Source organism: Protomyctophum parallelum, assembly GCF_964188405.1.
Source record: "Protomyctophum parallelum genome assembly, chromosome: 10".
Taxonomy (NCBI): domain Eukaryota; kingdom Metazoa; phylum Chordata; class Actinopteri; order Myctophiformes; family Myctophidae; genus Protomyctophum; species Protomyctophum parallelum.
Window position 1 is genome coordinate 21,741,391 of NC_139704.1, and position 24,615 is coordinate 21,766,005.

A 24,615-nucleotide genomic window follows, 5' to 3' on the forward strand; every position below is an offset into this window, starting at 1 on the left:
CTCACAGTACACTGGGGAGGAGAAACAGATCTAGTTCATGTGAGGAATAGGGTTGGGAATCCAGTCGAATCGTTGAAATCCTAAAAGATCCCAAGTTTCCCAACCCTAGTTAGGAAACCGTTGTATGTTCAGACATTGAGTGAATTTTAGTTGGATATACATCATTAACCACTCGAGACCCATTTCAGAAACGGACAAAATAGCCGATATGCAAGCTAAGTCGAGACTCGTTTGGGGCTTGTGGATCTGCTTATTTTTCACTATTTTGCCACATATATTATTTGAACATTTTAGTCACACATGGCTCAAAACAGGGATGCCGGGTTGAGAGTGGTTAATGACACAATTGACACACGGTGGTTCTGAATGGATCCATGACATCGACTCTCACAGTTCGTCTACTTCAGTGGTGTACTACACGTTTCTACATGACATACATTGCATACACCCCAGTGGTTTTATTACAACATCCCCCATCAAAGACTACTTTCACCTTACTGTACACATCAAGTGGCCCAGTGACACAATTTCTTCAGTCCATACTCTGGCAATCATGCAAAAATACACTCAGTTTCATTCCTTTGTACATTTGCAAAAAAAAAAGTTAAATTACAAAACAAGAAAAGAAAGAAATTATGTAATTTCCCCGCATAAGTACGCGCTTTACGCATCTCAAGAGTGAAACTATTTGCATTTGTGCAACCTCATCAATTCGCCAAGCTCTCGACTGGTATGTTATAATGGGGCTAAGCATAATATTTAAAACATTATTAACAAATTCCCCTTGTAATAACAAAGTGAAGGACAATTTAAAATCGAATTCCTTCACCTACGTCACACCCGAGGTAAATCATATACGTTATCAGCAATATATATCTATATTTTCATTAAGTTCTTCAATGTGAATAAGCGCTTTTTTAGTTTTTTGTCGTTTTGTTCTGTTAAAGCTATTTACATTCATTTTTACTTACGAGAGAAAAAGCTTCAATAATAAACACTGCCTGAGTGAAATGACTCGTGTCTAAAGAGATATTGCATTCAGGAAGCAAAATTACATCTTACTCCCATTTATGAGAACGGAAATGTTTCTCCAAAAGAAAACCCCAGACTATTATTAACTGTGCCAACTACCAAGACGATACAAAATGAACTCCTGACCTTTAAAATATTCAAGTCAAGAATGGGTGCATGAAACTTTTTAGGATACTTTGACATATTTACATAATGGGTTAGACCCGTGCTTGAATTCTGATTCATTTCACCGTCTCATGTCAGAGTAACTATGCACATTATCTCTAGCCTCCACATCTCCTTGTGGTGTGAAAATTCATCCAAAAAGAGCTTTCTCTCTAATGCCAAAGTTATGCTCCGTCGTATGAATGCACTGCACGCCGAAAACAGGCAATCTAAAAGCTCACTGCGCATCATAGATGTGATGCGTTGAGAGCTTGTAGATCAGTGGTTCTCAAAGTGTGGTCCGGGGGACCCTTGTTGAGGGGGTTCCAGGGGGATCCCCTGCAAAATGTGTAAATACAGCATCATTTTAACCCCTTTATCCATATTTTATACGTTGGCTATTGAAAAATAGCAGATGTACAAACTCAAGTGTGTCACTTCGTGCCACTGCGAGCTTGTACATCTGCCATTTTTGAAAAAAATATCGTGAAGGTTTTTGAAAACGTTTTTCTTTTTCTTTTTTTTACACAAATCTTTTTACCCTGGGGGCCCCTGGCACAAAACATTTTCAGATGGGGTCCCGCGGCCAAATATATATCAATTTGGGAGTCCTTGCGGCACGAACAAGTTTGAGAACTACTGTTGTAGTCAGATCACCCATTTCTGCTGTGTGCGCTACCGTTGTACGAAGAAGTGTATCAATCTGGTTTTACAAGTGTGTGTGTGTGTGTGTGTGGTGTACATGAGAAACTGCTACATAGAAATGTTACGTGAAAACTAACAGTTTTCCATATCATGAGGTAGTAAACCGTTCGATTTGCTACAGTAAACTAGGACATTAAAATGTGTTTATAAGCTAACTGCAAAATTATATATCAAGTGTATCTGATCACATGATGGCAAATAACAGACACCACAAAACAAAACCTCACGTGCTTAACAGGCATATTTATATTTCCCAAAACTTGGAACATAGTTAATATTTTGTTGGGTATGAATAGCCTTTGATTAATTCTTAACCCATTCTGGGCGGGAACCCCTTTTGGTGTTTAAAGCATTATGTTATACATTAGCCATTGAAAAATAGCAGATATACAAGCTCGTAGATCTGCCATTTTTGAGAAATCGTGAAAATGTGGTGCAAATCTTTGAATATATATTCTTCCAGAGCGAACGTTTTTAACGCAAATATCTCGTCTTAGGTCAAAATGGGTTAATGATTGTCATGGCGAGATCAACCTATTATTGTTTTTGTTTTTTTCTTATGGGGCAAGTTAGTTTGAACTGGTGCATGTACTGTTAGGTAATTAAACAAAGACACCATTTCATTGATTAGGTTAGTGAATTAGCCATGCATTTGAAATCTAGGTCCATCAAACCTACTGCTAGTAAAAATGTTTTTAGCCATTAGCCATTAGAGTTTTAGCAATGTCAATTCAAACGTTATACACTTTACTCTATAAGCGCGAATATTTTTTCCCCCATAATGTCTACATGCAGATTCTACACTGTTAGTGTAAAAAATGAATTATTCCCCGCAAAATAGCACAAGGTTTGTACATAAAGTGGTTTCAAAAGTTTAGCGTTGACTTTGAGATCAGATTTCACTTGACAATCATTGACTGCACTATTTTACACAGTCTGTAAATATATATATATATATCTCTGAGGTACCTACTTATACCTGAAGTATCATTTTGTATTCAAAAACATTTTTCACTTCATAGCACAACATTTTCATCTTAGAACTGTAAAATAAATTAAATTAAGCAAAAGAAAAACACAAATAAAGAATCAAATATATGAAGATCTGTTAAGAGCTTTTGAACAACCTGATAAAAAGGATCATCATAAATTATTATGTGTACAATCCAATTACAATATTATGCAAGTCCTGAGGTATAGCTGTTGATAGTGTACGTGGCATACACTGACGTATAATAAGAGCCATATGCTAAAATTCCTGATTCCAGTGCGACACCTGGATATGATTCAGTCCTTTGGATAAGCACAGTATTTATATTATTAAAGTTGCCATTCAGAAGCTATTTTTGAGAGAGAGAGAGAGAGAAAAAAACAAAAACAATCCTGTATCTGGAGTGTACGTAGTAAAATACTCAAAGTGTGCAAATTAAACCAAATGGAACCTTATTAGGGGCCCACTTTCATTCCATTTGTACATCCCCTTGAGTTAGATGAACACCATTTACTCATTTATTGTGTCAAATAAGGTATTATCTTATCTAAAGAATGCTGGTGTAAAATGTGTCGACTGAGAAAAGTGTTGCCTTGAAAAGGGCTGTCCACAAACAACGACAACGATGACCACAATGGCCGTTATAATTAACTAATCGTTTAAAAAAAAAGAATCCCTCAAAATCAAGTGCGTGGCAAAGTTCACACCACTACAATAATGGAGACGACAGTGGCCGGCTTTCAGAGTGATTTGACAAACAGCCGAAATCAGAAAAGGTGTTGGCCTGTAATGGGTCAATGCAGTCCAGTGCAGCACTGCCCTCTGGTGAAAGCATCTTTACATTACTGTAATGGGTCAATGCAGTCCAGTGCAGCGCTGCCCTCTGGTGAAAGCATCTTTACATTACTGCATTACTGGCCCACTGGGTCGCCTTCATGTAGTAGTATGTTGCCGGTATGAATTATGCTTTTGCTGTGATTATATGCTACGATATGATTCTGTTGTTCAAAACACGAAAAGTTAAAGCAACATTTTTAACCTTCTTTTCCCCTTCAATCCGGGAAAGCATCCGCGTCATTTTAGATTTTAGCTATACCCTATTGGCCTGAATATAAGACATATTTTTCCCAATGGTAATATCCTAAAAAAAGGGGAGACTATTTGACATTTAATGTTCTTTTTCCAAAAATGAGTCTTGAAAAATGCGGGTCGTCTTATAATCAGAGTTGTCTTATATCCGTCGACAATACGGCGTATTTATATATATTGTATTTCCATTTGGAAAAAAAAAAAGGTCTTAGATTCAGGCCAATAGCGTATAATCGTTGCTGTTGGGCAGAAACCTTGTATCTTCACGTTTCAATTTAAGATTAGTTTCCCCCCTGTAAATGAATGCCCCACTTCTGGACTTCAAACAAAAGTGTTGTACAAAAGTAGTGAAAACAGCAGATCTACAAGCTCACAGTTGTAGATCAGCTATTTTCACCATTTGATTTTTTCTTTTTAAAGGGAACCGTTTTGGACATACAAGGTTTTCACTCGACAAACCGACAGATTTATAGCAACTTAAGTTTTCCAGAAAACCGTCAGGATTTAGAAGGCATTATTTAGAATCAGACTGAGGTCTTAAATGGGTTGAAGAGACAAGATATTTCAGAGGCAATAAATTGTACCTGATATAAAACATGAAGTCAGTAAATGAGAAGCCCTAAACAAAGAAAAGAAAAAGATCCAAAGGCTTGAACTGGTGTTCTGTTGACATGCTACTGATAACCGGTCAAGGCTGTGAAGACACCTGATAGAAGGGCGTGCGTATTTGTCAGTAAATAGAATACATTTATTTATTTTCACCAAAAGAATAAAAGTTTAAAATAAAGGAGGATTTGGGGGATGGAATATTTCCTGTTTTTAAGATGACTGAGAATATCCATAACATGAGGCACCGAGATATGCAAATACAGTATATCTAAGGTTGAGGTATGTTTGTGTTTATATAGAAATCAACAGATTTTTTTTTCCTGATAGAAACAATTCTTTCACTGACAAATACCGCACGCCAAGAAATAAATGTATCCTGAGGTGTGATGAAGGCTATTAAGTTACACGTTATCACTATTCATACTGTGCAGAGAAAGACTACATCACATTTCTAGGGTGGGAAATGATCCGGGTGTGCTTTTTGAAGGTTAGCTCTTAGTTTAGGATTTGGACCAAAGAGGGAGGTGAAACTCTGGACAAGAGGACATGTCATTCCAACAAACGGACTATAAAAATAAAAAGGTATTTGAGATCTTACGGTGCTGGAACGCACGATATTGCCCTGGCATCTACAGTATATTTTCTTGGGGATTGGGTGGGCCAATTTCAATCTCTGGTGGTCATTTGTAAAACAGTGACGGAAAGCAAGTCCGTCAACCAGTGTTTGTATGCAAGATCACAAAAGTATAAGACATCCTTTTCTTTACAACAAAACATCTAAATTCCGCATTAACTTATTATTTACAGGCTCTCAACATCATGCACATCTGCAGCAAAGATGTTTTACTTTTGTAAAGAAAACAGTACCGGCAGAGGACAGTAAGGGGCGCCACTCGCCAAGACTTGATTCTATGTATTACCAATTGTTAGGGTGACCTTTTTAGAGACAGGGATAGATTTATTCAGTCTATAGAAAACAGCATTTTCTTTCATGGAGTGCGTTAAAATCCCATATGGGTTGGTTTTTTGGAGTGTAGTGAGTCACTTGTAGTGTTTAAGGACAAAGAGAGGGGGACAGATCGAATTAAATACGTTAATAAATAAGTTCTCTTTTTTTTTTTAAATAAAAATAATCACACACTAGTTCTGTGATGGAAAGACAACTCTGTTACCGTCTGTCAAATGCAACATGAAAGTTATCTTGTTCAAAATAAATCATTAGTATGGTTATGTGGGTTTTACTCATCAGGGGAGGTGCTTGTGGTGAGCGACTCTCCCCCGTTCTCCATTGACGCACACTCCAATGTCTCAGAGACCGTGTGCTGCGAGTATGGGACTCCCTCGATGCTCTCAGGGGACTTTGAAATGGCCTGTTCCTCTGCTAAACTGAGGCTTAGCAGCCTCAGTTTCTTTTTGGGGGGATGTTTCAGAGTCCCCAGGCGCTCTTTAACCTTGTACTCCAGGGTGCTGTGTGGAATCCCATAGATGGACTGGGCCTTAGACACGCTCATTTTTGCACCCATGACCATAGTGATCGCTTCCTCAAGCAGCTCTGTGTTATACTGCCGATAACGCCCTCTCTTCTTCCTTGGTTGCTGCTTGGAACCCAGATCTGACTCAGACTCGAGGCTGGGATAGTTCCCGCTCAACGCTTGCCTGTCTGTGTCGTAAGCCCAGTATTCCTTCTCAGCCCCGGGGAAGTCGAAAACTCCATTGCTCCCTTTGCGGCTGTACTTGGGCAGTATAGAACGAAGCTTCTTTCCCAGACCATCCTCGCAGACTGAAGCAGAATGCTCCGAGGGCAGGTCTAACCCGGCGGACAAGCTTCGCACCTGGGGAATCTTGAGGTCAAAAGGTGAGTGGGAGAGGCCCAGGTCTCGGTGGGCCTCGCTGAGGGTTCCTTTACCACAGGACAGAGACTTAGAGAAAAGCCCGGCTGCTTCCAGCAACCGAGGCAGGTCTTTAAGATGCTCACTAGCCTCGCTGTTGGCTCTAAGCTTGAGCAAGGCCCCGAAATGAGTGTGTGCGCCGGAGAACGCAGATCCGTTTCTGAAGAGGTCAGTGGGACTGGAGCGGTGGTTCTGGCTCGGAGGTGACTCTGGGTCGCTCTCCGGGGACAGACCAGCCTCCTCCTTGATGTGCAGAGAGTAAGCAAGAGCCTGGGAAGTCTTAGAATGGTCGGAGTGGCCGCTATTCTCCCACCTCCTCCCATCCTGTAGGCTCCTCATAAACAGCCCGACTTGTCCGTCCGCTCTCAACGATCGCCTGATTGGATGGAAGGAAATTGGGTGTAAGCAGAGCTTGCACAGTGCTGTGTTTTCTAAAGGACGATGGGTTGGGGGAGGGGAGGACGTTGGCCACTCCTTTATTTGATGACCTTGCTTTGGGTAACATCACCATCTTTTCAATAAATGTTGGGGGCCGGGTGGGGTGGGGGGTGCAGTTGTGTGCGACTTTTTTTAAGAACAAAAAAGGCTCAACGTTTGAGAATCTGTTTATTAGTTTTCTTTGACGATTCGGGCTCACAAATGGTCCAGTCAACATAATAAGAAAACAAAAGAAAGAAAAAGGTCAAGGGCGAACAAAAGGGGGAAGGAAAAAAAAACAAGAAACAAAAGGGTCAAAGGAAAAGAAATGAAGGAGTTATCAGAAAGAGTGATGTGTTTTCCGGTGGAGGTTCTAGAGGTTTTAGCATTGACAGTGAAGGCACTCTGTGGCATGGCAGCGGAGCGGGGCACAGTGACTATGTGTTACCAGATGACTAGTGCAAGGACAGCCCTGCTGGGTCCTTTGTGAGTGACGTTACCACTGAACAAGCGCAGCAATAAAAGAGTTAGCCAGAGGAGATGATGGGGATGTTTAGAACACTCAGTCCTCAAAGTGAAAAGAAAGACCCTCCGTTAACCCTTTAAGACCTGATTCCCATTCTACAAATGCCTTCTAAAAATCAGTATAGTTCACACTTTCAAGATGTTTCTCAACGATGTCCAAAAATAGCGGATGTACAAGCTCGCAGCTGTAAGCTTGTGCATCTGTTATTTTTGAATAGCAGACGGTAAAAACTAAAATGATGCTTTCCTGGTTTCAATGGGTTAAGAGAATTACCAACGCAAATCAAGACATTCGGTCATGGCAGGAAATAACGATAACACTTGTTGATTTTTCAAACATGTGAAAAATTAAAGCAATCAAACTCGTGATTGGTGATAAGATCATGACAGAAGTATAATGAACAAATAATGTCGGACAAATCAGAAAAAGGCGCTGTTGGTGTTTATTGAACACAAGTGTTGACAAGAAGTTATTTCTGAGGTCTGTTTTTCGTCATTTAAATAATTCCTGATCGTTTCGCGCGGCTGGTTTTCATCCACATGCTCAGCCCTTCAAGGATAAAGACCGTATGAGAACTAGATACCGTCATGCAAATATCTGGTTCACATACAGAGTGAGATCTAAACCACAGGCCGCTCTATTCTGCTAAAAAAAGTGATGATCATCATTTACGATTGCGTCTAATCCCACTGTAGCCAAGACAGAGGGAGCAAAGCAACTGGTGCTTAATTAATCCAAATCAGAACTGAATTACAGGCATGTTCAGTTTCAAATGCACCAACAACACCCAGGCCAAAGCATAATGATGTCAAGAGAGGATTCGCCTCAGAGGAAAACGGAACAGAATTGTGGGTTATGAAATAAAGACTTCAACCGATGTCCTTTATGATTCGATAAAAGACATTGGTTTGCGTGTTTTTTTAAATGAACAGACTATAGTCGAGTTAATTGTATAGAGATTCATAAGAGTGTGGCCTCTGCTGATCTGGTTCAATGTTATTTAAAAAAACGTGTTGCTTTTACAGAATTAATATCTTCAGAGGAGATGCAGAGTCAAAACATGGCGTTATTAAACTGAGGTTGATGTGCAGAAACTCCCTTTGTTAGAAGTTCTGTCGATGCAACAAGTGAAAAGTTGTAGCAAGGACATTATCAAGCTATTGCTAGTCAATTGTTAGCCCTGCTAGAACATCACATGCATTTTAATAGTAACCGTGGTAACACAAAATGCTTCTACTATTGACAGACTCTGAGTCAATCAATTCCTAATTAGATGTTTTTTGCGAGTGTGTGTGTGTGTGTGTGTGTGTGTGTGTGTGTGTGTGTGTCAGAAATTCAATAAGTCATTAAGGTGACTTATTGAGGTCAAACTCAATCTCGTATTTGATTTCATGAAATTGAAATGGACAATGATTATCACAAATCAGATTAGGCTAAAGCAAAAGAGTCAGTGCACTTCTCAACCTTTTCACCATTTATTGCCCCTTTCTTATATTATTTTGACAATTTGGCCAATGTCTGACCAGTTTTTAATGGTATAGTTTGCTGATTACTTTAAATGCAGTAATGGTCTTTTTTCCTTTTGAGGTATTAAAAAGGTCTTAAAATAGAGTCATCAAATAAATAAATCATCATGCAGACCCCCAGGTTGAGAAGCACTGCTGTGGGGACAGACATGGACCATGGGGACAGAAGGCCATCTTACCCTTTGATTGTTGTCGCTGGTGCAGACTGGTAGGGGGCGTGGCCAGACAGACGGCTGCTGTGACGGCTCTTCTTGAGGGACAGGTCCAGGACTCCATCTGGAAAGATGGCAAATTGACACTAATTAGACCACGGACCCCCCATTAGAAAAGATATGCAAGGGACCCCCATAAGACAAGATTTTTACAGCTCTAGCAAAACACAGTTTGACATGCATTAGTCTACGGACCCCCATTTAATGACATTTCTATCTCTGGGACCCCCAATTTATATTGTAAAATCAATGTTAATTTAACTCTGAGAGTGCACAAATGGAACCAAATGGACCCTAAACGGGTCCATTTGGTACTTGGTGTTAAGTATGAAAATCCACATTTGTTATTTAACCAAGTAGCCAGCATCGTAACATACTGACATTTATGACAAACCAAACCACTTGACAAACTTGTTGAAAATTCAACACGATTTTAGTTGTGGAGTGGCATCCTGCTTCAATAGACATACGTAGGGCATACACGCATTATAAGCTATGGCTTGCCCCTGCCATTATGGCAGGCAGGTGGACACCAATGTATAGTAAAGAGGCCAATCAGTGGTATCATAGTGTATATATTAGAGATGTCCCGATACTGTATCGGTCCTTATCGGATCGGATCGGCAACAAAAAAAGTATATAGTATATATCTATCTATGGATCACACATCCTCCCATCTCCCCTGGCTCCCAAGTTGCGGAATGATGTTATTTAGAGAGCAGGTTGTTTAGACAGACGCTAGGCTTGATGTTTACCTGGTATCCTAGTGACTTTGTATTGTAGCACTAAATAAGACTTTTTTTCCCTCCTCCACTGTACTCCAAGTACTAGGGTAGACACAGGTGTTACCAATGATATAAAATAAAGATGTGTTCCTTTCAGATCAAACGGTGTCATGGTGCTGCTATTGTGCACGTTGGCTCGCTGGGGCTCCGCTACACTAAGCAGAGCCATAATTAGCATCATTGGTAACACCTGTACAGGACGCAACATCACCCTTACGCATGTCAATATGGATGCGGTGAAAAAGGTCCTTTGTTTTCTTTGCACTCCAGTCGTGACCATTTACCGTTTGTCGATTACGTTTCACGAGGTTTACGGTAAACCACAGATGCAAACCGCAAGATAAAAGTAAACAGTTTACTCTGATCTTGCGTTTTGGCATCTGTGGTGTCGTTGGGTGCGCAGCGACGTTCGCTGTACCTTGTTCACTGGGCTCGGCCGGGGGCTTCTTGACGGTGAGGTCGAGAGGGGAGTCCTGGTCGGCCATGAGGAGTTTGCTGAGGACTGGGTTCTGGCTGTGTGCGGCGGTGGTGGCGAGGGCGGCAGGGGGGCTGGCAGACGGCGGCGCCCCCGTGAACGAGGGCGGGCGCGCCAGGCTTTGGTCAGTGGAGGGCTCCGGGTCCGAGGGGCTGTCCTGAGTGGGGCTGGTTTTTGAGGTATATTCGGCGGCGAACTGGCGGATCATTCTCTGCATGATCTCTCGAGCCACTATTGGAATGTGAGGGTCCGAGAAGCTTGGGACATCTGACAGAGGAAAAGGCACAAGGGCAAAACAATCAAAGATACATTTCACCTTAAGCTTAAATTTATCTTCCATTGCACGATGGTGTTGCTTGCGTAAAAGAGCCAATCTTCACGCTGTGTGGCGTGCCGTTAGCTTGAGGATCTGTTCTTTTAGACAAGGAGGTTGTCATTCTACAGAGAATATATTAGGCTTTACATCCACTTTCACTTCCAATGTCATCATCTGTGATCACCGATATAGAAACTCACCCTTTCTGTAGAGGACTGCATTTAGGAATTCCTCCGCCTGCTTCTCTAGTCTGTTAAGTTTGGTCTGGTCTTTAACCAGGAGAGGTTTCTGTGTATCTTCAAGGCCCTGGTTGCTTAAGCTAACTAAGTGCTCCTGACAAAAGGGCAAAAATAAAAAGGTCATCAGAATCAAACAGGATATTAATGAACTCATTAAAAATGCATACAACAATGAAGATTTGTCCAGTTTCCATCGACGAGGCCTAGTTCTCAATATAAACATTATTGCTTATCAAAAAGGGGTTGTGCTGGGAAACCCTGGCTGCACATAGCCCAGGGCACATATATTATACATTCACAACACTGTAGGCTCACACTTTTTCTTTTACTGGTTGGAATGAATACTAAGCAACATAAAAACTGGTGCATGAGAAGAAAAGCTTACCTTCACTTTGTCACGTCTTAAGCAGCAGAACAGACAGTTCTCATCGAAGGACCAATCAGATACCGCTTCGGGCTCACAACCTGCGGACGCACAACAAAAGTGACATTTTCTCTTTTAACCAGCGTGTGTGTGTGTGTACGCGTGCATGTGTGTTAAAAATTGATAAAAAGATTAAACACATTTTTTTTAATTGTAAATAAAGGACATCCGATTCCATGTTTGATCTGGACTGATGATTCAGCAAGACCTAGCCTTCGACCTTCCAGTAGTACGCAAATAATATCCATCTGTACATTTCAGGAATCACTGCATGTATGCATGCACGGGTGTATTATATGCATGCATGTCCTGCACAAAGCTGGAGACGAGAACCTCGATGCCGACGGCCAAATGAAGTGGCGGGGTCGAGTATGAAGTCGACAGGATGAGCTTTCCTCCAAAACCAATCGCCTGCCAACAGGCACGACTTACGAACAGCGGCCACGCCCCGATCGTCCACTGACTGCACTAGTTCACTTAACCCGTTAAAACCAGGAAAACATCCGTGTCCTTTCAAATTTTAGCTATATAGAAACATAGGTTAAAAAAAAAGGATTTAGAACAGTGGTTCTCAAAAATACAAGCTCACAGTGCATATATTTGCTACACTTAAGTTACATTTAAATCTTGCGTTTGAAATAATTTCGACATTATTATTTTAACACAAATCTTCTCTTCTGGGGGTCCCTGGCACAAAACATTTTCAGATGGGGGGGGGGGGGGGGGGGTTGACGGCCAAATAAATATTGTGGGGGTCCTTGCTACAAAAAGTCTGGGAACTGATTTAGAAGGCATTTGTAGGATATAATCAGCCTCAGGTATTAATATGGGTTAAATAAAATGTGGACAGATTTAATTATAGCTTTTTCTTCCATCATCAACAATAAAAATAATAATAAAAGCTACTGTGAAGCTTGCACTCAAGATACGACCGCACGGCGCCAATTGTTTTACATTTTGTTGTTTTGTCACTTCGCGTGTCCGTCATTAACTCGACGGCGTGCTGCCTAGCAGCTTACAAAATGCACTGTGTAAAAACACGGAACCTGCAGTGTTTTAAATGTGCTTTGAACCCACCGATGCATAACATTCAGGCCGATATAAGGTTCTCGCTGCGTACACAGAAAGCACATGTTCCACTGTGAGGAAGTATAGTGGGTTTTTCCCTACATCAACATCAATGAATTAATGAACATTCATTTTAAATATAAATATATGTGGGCCATGGTAATTCCCTGTCACCATTTGTTTTAATCGTAAGAGGAAAGGAATCGAGTAAGCATGCTCCATTCAAAAGGGGTGTATCTCTCCTTACTTTCTTTTTTCTTTGTTAAAGATGGAGTGCCACAATTCTTTTATTTTTCCAGTTTTGCATGTGTCTATGAGGTGACAGTACTTCATTAGATACCCTGGTCATGTTTATGTACAGTACAATGATGTACGGACAGTCAAACTTGCCAATGAAAAAAAACAGTAATATAGTGTTTATTATCAGCCCCTCCCCTTCATCATACAACTACAGCTGTGTGCGGCTTAAGTTCAGGTGGATCACCACCCATCACCACCCATCACCACCCACCAGGCATACATAATGAACTGGTGGGGGTGCCCACACTAAAACGACATTTTAACAAATACTGTAGACTTTTTTGGAAAACATTCTTCCTCCTTATATAACAATATAATTACCTGATGATCATGTTTTAGGGTGGAAAAAAATCATGGCACTCGATCTTTAACTATGTGTTAAATGGGTCTATATTCTCCAATATAGACCCCTGATACTGAACAAAGACCAAACTGTGTTTGTTCAGTAGCAGGGGTCTCTCTGATCTCAGACTCTCCCTGTCACTCATGTTCTTTAGTAAACAAGACATTTTCTGGTCAGGATACCGAATCCGATTTCCTCCACTCAGGAGAGAGAGAGAGAACTCACGCAGGAAATTGAAAGTGACGAAACGAAGAAAAAAATCAGCAGCCAAATTGGAACTGAAACCTCTAAATGATCTTCGTGGGGTCCTCTCTCCTCTCTCCTTTAATGTTCTTTCGGCCTTAAATATTATTTTTTTATTATAGAGGGACAGACAGTAGGCTGACAGGAAATGGGGGAGAGAGTGGGGGAGTGACAGTAAAGGCACACTGCCAGACTCGGGCTACCGGCCAAGGTGGTCCTTGGCCGGTAGCCCGAGTCCTCTCTCCTGACTGGATACAATTGGTATCCCGAACCGAATATTTATTTTGTTCACTTAATACTATTTTTGCAGAGGAATTCTTCATATCAATAAAAAATGACCTTAGGATGCTTATACACGTCCTTAGCACCCCGTGGTTTTGATTCCCAAGACGTGTATACACATCCTTAGCATAATTAGTGTTAACATCAAATTTAAATTCCAACAGCCTTCTTTACCAACTTGTATGAAAGACCCTTGCTTTATCATTTACAGTTATACTGTGGCATGGGAATGACGTTGAAAACCCAGAATAATACATACATTGTTTTCATTAACATTATGCATCGTCATAATAGTCTGAAGGAATTGTGGACTTTTTTATAATGGGCCCTGTGCCATCCAAAACACCAACTTCATGTAACACACAAAGCATGCTCTTTTCAACAGCCCAGAGGAGAGGAGGGAGTGAATGTAGATGGGCACCACATGGTACAATGGTGTGGCATTGTTATAATAAGGACAGATAACACAAACACTTTATTCACCACTCAAGGCCCATTCAAAGATTCTCCCAAATTAAATAACCGATCTACAAGCTCAAGATGTATCAAGTCTGATCTTGAGCATGCACGGTATAGATCTGCCATTTTTTGAGGATTTGGAGTATTTTCACCTATAATGATAACTCCAAAATCATAATGCCAGGCTGGCCAAGAGATTACATTTGGAATGTTGACTAAAGCAGTCAACTTTAGCCATTTCTTTTGGTACTAATGCTAATGATATAGCAGAATTTATTCATGCAGTAATGTTCTCTTATGGATTATTATTATTATTATTTTTGTATTGACTTACCTTTAAATAATTTCAGATCTTCTACCAGCCCTGGACCAAACAGACCCTCCAGAATGCTCTCAAAACCTACAGAACAGAAGCAAATCAAATCAATCAATCAACAGGCCATACGCCAACGCCATGTGAAAGAAAGAAAGAAAGAAAGAAAGATTTCAACCGTAAATGTGTAATACTTTAAGTCAGACTGTATAGAAACCAACAGCTGCAGAGCATACTCTAAAAATGTATGACTGCTTTGAGACAACCCAATTTCTGCCCAAGGGTCCAAATTAATTTCCTGTGCAAAAAGAAAAAGAAACATCAATTAGGGCCAAGTGTGCTGCACATCACTGACACTGTGTAGGATCATACACTTCCCATACAACCAGGCTTATCTCTGGCTTTCCATTTCATCTTGACAACCCCCTCAGCTAAATCTACCCCCCCCCCCCCCCCCACACACACACACACACACACCCCCCTCCGTTAAAACACATTATCGGCAGGTTTTTACTTTAACGGTAAATACATGCACTCCGACTCCATCCATCCTCCGGTTGCCAAGCAACTGAAGCAACTATGGAGTTGGGTGCACTTATGGTACATGTTGTAACAATAAAAGAAACTGACAGAAAGAGATGGAAAGGTGATGATATGAACATTATCGTGAACCCTGTTGCAGAGCGGGAACTACACCGTTAGCTTTCATGGGAATCCAGCGCGCTACACCAAACTAAAACCGAGAAAACGGGCAGGAAAGCTGCAGGCTTCCTGCAGTTGTACATGGCAGATAAAAATTACAAAATGTCGTTTTACAGCACAAGGCCGTCCATATATTATGTATATATTCTGTATTTAGGACCAAAGGAAGAGTCGCACCGATGACATTTCGTTTTGCAGCCTATACGTACAGTCCCAGCTGTTCCAAGTTCATAGTGCATATTGCCTTCGCAGGCCTTCACTGAACAGTGCATAATACAATATGCTAAAGTCTGCCTACCGCCATAGGGTCAATATATATACCAGATCCAAAACTACAACACGTGTTTAACCAAGCGCTAAGGAGGTCAGAGGCAGCATCTGCCTACTGAAGCAAATCCTAAATCAGAGACCATAGGAGCGTACAGTACATACACTCAGACTGTACTGTAGTCCAATTCCAACACAGACACGGGGTAAAGAAGAGTCATTAACCAAACCATGTGGATGAGGCAAAACAGTGGCTCAACAATAGTAATTAACATTGCGAATAACAGCAAAAGTAGTCAATCTCCGTTGGGGGGCGATAACGCCGTGCAAAGAAGTATAGTATAGTACGATGAATAAAAGGGTTCAGAAAATCTCACGTTCGAAAGCAGCACATTCAACCTACAGAAGATAACATATTACCCCCCCCCCCCAGCCCCAAGTTTTTTCAGCACTACCATCAGCATCACCGAGCCCTGCCAACTGTGAGTTGCATAACATCTCTCCTTTTAGTCCAATGTGTTCTACTTACTTTAAGATTCACGTCTTCACAGATGGCAGCAGGAGAAGAAGCAGAGAGAAAGAAAAGAGAGCCAAAAACCTCCAGCCCTCCTCGCCATCTACCCTCCTCCTAAACTTAACTTACAGTGAGCCCAATCATATACTGTACTACTGTCATGTGTTCAAATGCCCTCTCTCTCAGCTTCTCACCCAACTCCCCCCCCCCCCCCCCCCCCCCCGAGAGTCAAACAGAGAAGAGGGGAGAGGGGAGGGAGGGAGGTGGTGTAATATAGCGTTAGCCTGTAGCTGGAGCGTTGTGTAGCCTGTTTCTGGGTTAGTGCACAGGACTTCAGCCGCAGCCATCCAATCCCATTTCTGAAAATATTTCAGAGGCAGCGGAAGGAGGAAAAAAAAAAAAAAAGAAGAGAAAAACTAGGTCATCCACTTTCGTTTGACAGAGCAGCGGCATGACATCAAACCACTCTTCAGGAAATTTGAGTTTAGGGCATTTAAATAATGCGTCATACTGTACAAAAATAAATAAATAAAAAGATGAAAAAGAAAAACAGTTAGGTAATACCAAAGCTTTTCTGCTGGAGGACAATCTATACAGCTGCTTCAAAACTTAGCCCTTTTTTTGGTGCCAGATGCATAAATTTAGGCTTTGATGCACACTGGAGTAGAACAAGTAGCCTAAATGTGCTGCAGATGAAATATTGATGGAGGCTGACGTTGCCATGCAAACTCCACAAAGCACATCTAAAATACAACATAGTGCTGCTGGGGGTCTGGGGTGTGGTCGGTGTACAACAAAAAAAACATGAAAATACCAAGACAACACAGCTCTAATCCCGGGATATGTTGCTGTATGACTAGTAGTGAAAATAGCAGATCTACAAGCTCACAACGTGTCGCAAATCACAATGCTTTGTGAGCATTTTGATTTGCCATTTTTCTCAGTGGTTTATAATGTGTCTTTATTTCAAGTGATGAGACTATGGCTGTGGAAATGGTTTTCTCAGCCTCTAGAAAAGGTGGGTTAAGCATTTTGACTGCTTGATAGAACATTGGGCAATTAATCATGGCAGAACAGGAATTAGGCCACCATTCAGATTGTGCTACACAGATGTAGCTCGATGTATGGTATCTACATAGCCTCCAGATATACAATATAAAGAGCTAAAGAGGTGTGGAATAGTGATAATGATCAAGTTGCAAGATGAAAACAAAATTGGGGACAGTTAAGTGAAGGATATTAGAGATAACTTAGACATATTAACTGGTCTTCTTCCAGTGCCTATAGACATTAAAAAGAAATAAAGATGATCGAGATGTTGACGACGTGACAAACGTATGTCATTTGGTGTTTACAATAGAGGGAGCTCGTCCGCAACCCGCTAGTGATCCTAGGATTTCTGAAAGAAAAATCCACCCGGAAAAAGATCCAAACGGCCCAGGCCGTAGCGTAACGGTCTGGGCACCGGACTGGTAATCCAGTCGCAGTGTGCCGCGGGTTCGACTCCCGGACCCGACACGGCCTTTACTGCATGTCATCCCCCCATCTCTCTCCCGTTTCCTGTCAGCCTACTGTCTGTCCCTTCAAAAAATCAATAAAAGGCGTAAGCCGCAAAAAAAAAAAAAAAAAAAAAGAAAAAGATCCAAACTTTCTATGCTTTCCGTTCCCAGACAGTTTTGGTGAAAACAAGCTATATTCAACTGCCAATAACTAAACGGAGCCTGGCGGTGATACATTTTTTCACTGATGAAAGTAGAGACTCTCGTCTTTCTTTTGAGATATTTGGTGTTTACGTCATCATAGAACAACATATTCTATGGGTCTTGAACGATTAGTTGAAACGCTCAAAAGCACTGGCAGTGGCTAAAGACTGGCAGTGAATGAGTTTAATTTAAAGAGCTGGAGAGACACAGAGACCCCTGAGACTGAACAACAAACACTATAGCAATGATTGATTACTATCAGAATAGTGATTTAACCTTTTAACAAACAATAAAACAAAACAAAACATATTGTTTTAATCAAAACACATCACTTACCTTACCTTTAAGCATAAGCAATGTCTAAATGATATCTCCACAGGAACGTTGTGATCACCTCTCCATCTGTATACCATCTACCTGGGCCTAGAGTAGACTAGGCTCTCCAGCTTGTGTGTGCGCTAGATACCATGTAGCCCTACATCAAAACTCTTGACCAAAGTAAAGGGAAGGAGGGAGACTTTCCATAGTATGGTTGTAATCCTCAGGGTCTAACTGTCTCAATGGAAGATTAGGGAGACAAAAATAGCAGATCTACATTACATAGCAGATATAATGCATCACTTAATGCCGCGCTGAGAGCTTGTACATCTGCTATTTTGGATTGTTGGAAAAGTGTGAGAGCTACTGATTTCGAAGGCCTTTGTAGAATAGGCTTCAGGTCAAGTGTGTTGTTTAAAGTATATTGTACCACGGCAGGATCCCTAAATAAACAGTTGTTTTAACCACAACCTTCCCTATAAGCCAGTTTTGTTTGAGCACCTACCAACCATTGAGCCGTGTGTGTGCTAATTGTAAGTAACACTACACTACCCAATCTGTCTTAGCCTTCTTCTGACCTACATCTCCAACCAATCAGGGACAGGGAGGCGAAGAGAGAGATTTGAAGTGACACCCATGTCCTTCCAAACACCACTTAATAGAAGAAATCCCCTTTCAGGGGGCAGATCTAGGATCAGCTTATACCCCCTAATTCCATCCCTTAACCTGCGCTGTGCATCACCAACAACCGATCGTGAAGTCACTGGTTTTGATTTGGTGAACAAACACGGCTGCAGGCGGTAAGAAAATATAGCCAACAATCACATCTAGATGTGATGGAACAGCTACGTACCGACTGATAGTTCCGTGATAAGATTTCATAGGCTATATTATGCCCTCTACCTAATGTATTCCTAATTCATATGTTCGAACGGGATTCGATGGTAATTCCGACAGAGCATTAGACCGACATGCGGGATCAACGGTTGGACTAGCGCTCGAACATGAGCTGCTCCCGTGCTTGCGGTTATGGTTAGGTTAGGGTTAGAGGTATAGGTTGTCGGTCTAATGACCAATAATAGTGTCGGATCTAAAGCCTGTACCCTGTTCCAACATTCAATGCCACAAACACAATTAACTGGTTAATCACAATTATTTGTCTGGCAATTATCGTCAACTTAAATTTGTAATCGTGACGTGATCAATGACCTGTTGTAACAGTGATCAAGTGCTCAAGGGATGACATGTCCAGTCTATTTGACTAGTAGAAGACTATTTTATCAGAGCCTACTCGGGCTGTCTGACCTAGTTTTGGATTTCAGTAGCTGCTTGCTATGTGTTACGTGTCTCCTAGCTCTGCTCCATAACCTTACTGCTCTTGCTGCCGATTACATTAGGCTATGGAACTGATTGGCTTGCATGAAATGCAAACCAGCCTCTCCTCTGTAGCGAAAATAAAACATTATGATTTACTTACTCACCAATACAAAGACGGGTTGTGAATTTAGAAAGCCCACTTTCCTTAGTGGACACACTTTAGAGCCCCCACCACACATAAATGCACTTTTTGGCTAGAAAAGGATTGTGTTTTCACCGGAAAAAAAATAAATGTAGTTACTCCACTGTGCCCTCTACCGATATTGCCATGGGAAAATGTATATTGTGTTGTGTGCCGGTGTTACAAGCGTCACAACATGTTGTTGTGGGCTTGTATATCTGCTTTTTTGGCAGGCAATTAAGTTTAAATAACACATACCGGTAAGTAAAATGAACATAAGCAAAACAGGAAATCTGTGAGTCATATCCACCCCACATAGGTCTGAAGTAAAGATGCCATTTGGTTAGACTTTTAGCACTTATAAAATATAAAACTGTGTGTGTGCGTGCGTGCGTGCGTACATTTCTAGTCCTACTAATCACTTATGGAGAATATGTCCCAACTTACATTCACCAATTCAAAGAGCAAAACTGTTCATGAATGTGACAAGTAACCAAATGGACCCGTAAGGGTCTGTATACACAGTAGGGTTCTAATTTGTACATAAAGAATGTAGAATTTCTTCAAATGTTAATTGAATGCAAACATTTCATCATGGGAGTGCAGTGCTCCTCTTCCCATTGGACAACCCTCCTGTTTCATGCTGCTGCCCTACTAGCTCTGAGGGTCTCTGACTCGTATCCAACGCCTGCACGACCCACCCATCCCCCACTGACACTACAGTACAACTCAGAGAGAGAGAAGGAGACCCACAATCTTTGAGAGCTGGGGCTTCTCCGAGCTCAAAGCAGTGTATATAACCAAAAATATTAACCCATTTAGACCTGAGGACGATTCTACAAATGTCTGCTAAATCATGACAGTTTTCTGAAAAACCATATGTTTCTATGTCAGTGGTGCTCAAAATCAAAAGTCAAGGACCCCCAAGAATTTTATGTAATTGGCCCGCCGACACCCATCTGAAAATATGTTGTTCCAGGGAGGGACCTCCCGGAAGCAAAGATTTGGGTTAAAAATGTTAGCTCTGAAAAAATATATATATTCAAAGGTTATACACGATCTTTCTAAAATAGCACATCTACAAGCTCGTAGCGCGGCACGTGCCACGCTATGAGCTTGTAGATCTGCTATTTTTCAATAGCAAAAGTAACATAATGCTTAAAACACCAAAAGGGGTTCCCGACCAGAATTGGGTTCCACCCACACTGCATCATCACTGCTTCCGTGCATGCGGGATCGCTATAGCAAAAATAATCAATTGACCCGTTTAATCGATTCTTAGCCTCTCTCCGTCACCGCCCTTTCTGACGGGATGTCGGGATCATCGTTTCAAAATCATATGATCGTGTTCACACGTACTGAAGCCGATCATATATCCATATCATACAAAGAGGGTCATTGACATGCCTGAGCAGGGCTCTATGCAGATGTAAAAGGAAGCTCTGGGTGCTGGGGATATAATGAGAGAGAGAGAGTCAAAGTTTCACTGATTACTTGAGACAGGACACAAGTAAGATCATTACAGTGCTTAAGTTCTATCCCTTCTTCTTGTCACTTTTTTGGATTAGATACTATGCAGATCTATGTTGGTTTTCTAATTTCTACTAACTTGTTCATGTTTTGTTGGATTTGTGCTTTTGCTTGACCACAAATGCTAGTCCGATGGCATGTTGTTGTTCAGACCGATGCTAGGTTTGATGTTCACCTGGTTATTCTACACTCTACAGTTTCTTTGAAGCACAACTAAATTCTTCTCGTTTCACTCCAATTATGTGACTTTATCGCCTCTGATCTCGCACTTGGTAAGTCTCTCTAGATAAGAGCATCTGTAAATTGCTTAAAATGTTAATTGTAAATTGCATCCCAGTCATCCATCTCACACACTGTACATTTCTGGGAGTCGATGCACATCGTTTAGCCACTTGAAATGTGCAGAGCTTACAATGCTACATGAGCGTCGACAGTATGACGTGGTCAATAAGCCAACCAAACGGGATTGGTCATTTTATCAGAGAGCAACCTCTTGAGCCCCATTGCCCCCACCGGTGTGGGCATCGGATGTCCACCTCTGAACAGCGCTCAACGGGTCAATGGAGACCCAATTGGTCTCCTGTTCCAACTCCGATGTTGCGGATTTTCCCCCCGGACCCCCCTGGGGTTTAAGAGGTTTAAGCCTGATTTATACATAGTTAAATTAGACTATCAACAAGTTCACAATGTGTCACAGGCAGCGTGACTCATTGTGAGATTGTAGATCGGATATTTTCGACGCGCGACACCAACGTGCAGCCAATTCTACTATAAATCAAGCCTCCGTGGGCAAAAGCAACGCGAGTGCTTGCAATGACATTTGTTGGCCATACATTGGGCTCCTCATCGCAGCAGCAACATAGATGCATCAGCCTGTACAGTAGGCAATGAGGTGACAGCTTTGAGCGAACATCTAACAGGGGGAAAAAAGCCTCCATGAATAGTTAACACGATGTGATGCAAAGTGACATTCAAATGGTGTAATGCTGCACAGAGCAAACCTCACAATAACCAAACTCAGTGAGACCATGAGTGAAATGCAAACATAAAAACATGTGGGCGTAAGTCTGAGTGTGAACACTTATATATATATATATATATAATATATACACACACATGCATGCATGCATGCAAGCTCAAATACCGTACTACATATACAAGCCTGCCAAGACAATGCAATTCAAAACTGTTGGGGGAGTCGTGTGTGTGCGTGCGTGTGTGTGAGAGAGAGAGCATATACAGAGTCTGTCAAAATGAACAAGCCTCAGCAATGTTTGCAAATTAAGAGATGGCCCAAATAGCCATACGAAGACAAAACAAGACAATCTAGCCATTGTCAATCATTTGTCATTTGATCTAGAACTACATCTTTAAACACTCACCCACACCAACCTCTGCATGAATGGCTGAAATTCCAGACTTTTTAAATGTTAGCCTAGCCTGTTCCAAAACTATTTGGAATTCCAAATTTCTCCGATTGAGGACAGAGAACAGAACACATGTCATCAGCTGGAGAGCACAGTTTGCAGACGGGGGCTGGTGTTCCATGGACACACGCATGCGAGACATACAGACAATAGTTTCCGCTGTTCCAACAGGACAATTGCCCTCCTTTTTGCCCTGTGGTCTCTTACAGGCTCACATTAAATACACAAAGACAAAATGCCCATTACAACTTCAACAGGGTGGTGTTGGTGGTGGTGGCGTGCAGCACTCTCCACCAAAAAGCCAAACAAAACTATGGGCTTGTTGTTGTCATGGACAGGATCTGCCATTCTGTACTAGCAGGCTGAGCTCCGTTGTTGTCATGCAGAGCCAGGGAACAAGGGACAGTTGTCGGTCATACATGAAGAAGAAGGGGCTGACTAACTGCTGCAGGGCCTTGGGTTGGGAGCAGTGAGTGACCGACCAGAATCTTCCCTCTGTTAATTTTCAGTCTAATCAGCAGCAGAAAGCCTAGCTTGTCTATGCAAAGCCTCGGTTAAACTTGGTTGAGTGCTGGTGTTGTTCAGTGAATACTAGCAGATCTACAAGCTCACAACGTGAATGTGATCTGCAGCGTTGTGAGCGTTGTATATCTGATATTTATGGCATGCAATACCAGTGTGCAACCAAGTATAAATCAGGCTTACCTGGAACATGTTTACCCAGTGTTATAACGGGTGTAATTAAGTAACATGAGGGCTGGTGATAACTGGACATGAGGCTGAAAACCAGTCCATAAGTAGAAATAATAATAGAAATATTAATATTTTATTGAGTGGTGCAACCACTCCTATAGACATGTGTCCGAGCACGAAAATATCTTTTGGTTGGTTTTCACAACCAAGTGTCACTGTTGCACAGTGTGTATATATATATATATATATATATATCTCATTTCTTAATCATTTTGGATGCGGGGCGGCTCGCCGGAACCGGGCCGGCTCCCATGGGCGCGTTCCTGGGGGTCTGGAACTTCCGGGGACCCCCACACGGAGTTGCACCACTCACTTCACACAGGTGTGATTTTTTTGTGTGAGGCAGCAAAGTGTGAGGCAGCAAAATACTAAAACATGTAAACAGTATTAGGCAGGTTTGTATTCAACATTTAATGGCCTCTGCAAGCCATTGTGTGGTTGGGACTTGTTAATTCACTATATTTGTGGTGGTCTATTAATAAAATAAGTTAACGAATGCACATGTCTCCGTTAACTAAAGGCTGACACTATCATATCGTTAGCCTCATAGGATAAATGCCTAAGTCATTTTTTGGCGAAATTGAGATTTCTGCATACAGGTGATCTCCTGGGGCTGCTGCATCGTTCTGGATCATCGCCTATGTCCTCAGCCAATCACAAAGCTCACAATCTTCAAAAATGATGATCTGCCTAAGTCACTTGTGTGATTTGAGCATTTTTACGTTGCCGCCTAACTCACTTTGTGTGACTTGGGCATTTTTACATTGCATACACAGCAAACAACAGTTACTCTAATAGACCCCCAGGTGTTTAGTATGGAGTTAACATTACTCTAACAGACCCCCAGGTGTTTAGTATGGAGTTAACATTACTCTAATAGACCCCCAGGTGTTTAGTATGGAGTTAACATTACTCTAATAGACCCCCAGGTGTTCTGTATGGAGTTAACATTACTCTAATAGACCCCAGGTGTTTAGTATGGAGTTAACATCACTCTAATAGACCCCCAGGTGTTTAGTATGTAGTTAACATTACTCTAACAGACCCCCAGGTGTTTAGTATGGAGTTAACATTACTCTAACAGACCCCCAGGTGGTTAGTATGGAGTTAACATCACTCTAATAGACCCCCAGGTGTTTAGTATGGAGTTAACATTACTCTAATAGACCCCCAGGTGTTTAGTATGGAGTTAACATTACTCTAATAGACCCCCAGGTGTTTAGTATGGAGTTAACATCACTCTAATAGACCCCCAGGTGTTTAGTATGGAGTTAACATCACTCTAATAGACCCCCAGGTGTTTAGTATGGAGTTAACATCACTCTAATAGACCCCCAGGTGTTCTGTATGGAGTTAACATTACTCTAACAGACCCCCAGGTGTTTAGTATGGAGTTAACATTACTCTAACAGACTCCCAGGTGTTTAGTATGGAGTTAACATTACTCTAATAGACCCCCAGGTGTTCTGTATGGAGTTAACATTACTCTAACAGACCCCCAGGTGTTTAGTATGGA

At 41.6% G+C, this 24,615-nt stretch overlaps 1 protein-coding gene across 4 annotated transcripts in view; it reads right to left on the reverse strand.

Annotated features, from left to right (window-relative positions):
• LOC310866148 (ligand-dependent corepressor-like) overlaps positions 1–24,615 on the reverse strand; it is a 39,837-nt gene that overhangs the window by 10,904 nt on the left and 4,318 nt on the right. For 2 of the 4 annotated variants that reach the window (XM_083775566.1, XM_083775567.1), the window contains exons 2-6: positions 14,409–14,474; positions 11,341–11,420; positions 10,917–11,049; positions 10,344–10,667; positions 9,108–9,204 (exon numbers count right to left, since the gene is read on the reverse strand). In XM_083775566.1, the coding sequence (XP_083631692.1) occupies positions 9,108–9,204; positions 10,344–10,667; positions 10,917–11,049; positions 11,341–11,420; positions 14,409–14,474 (700 nt within the window). Of the gene's footprint in view, positions 1–5,051; positions 6,836–9,107; positions 9,205–10,343; positions 10,668–10,916; positions 11,050–11,340; positions 11,421–14,408; positions 14,475–24,615 lie in introns of those variants that run through there. The other 2 variants (XM_083775569.1, XM_083775568.1) reach the window with 2 other exon arrangements.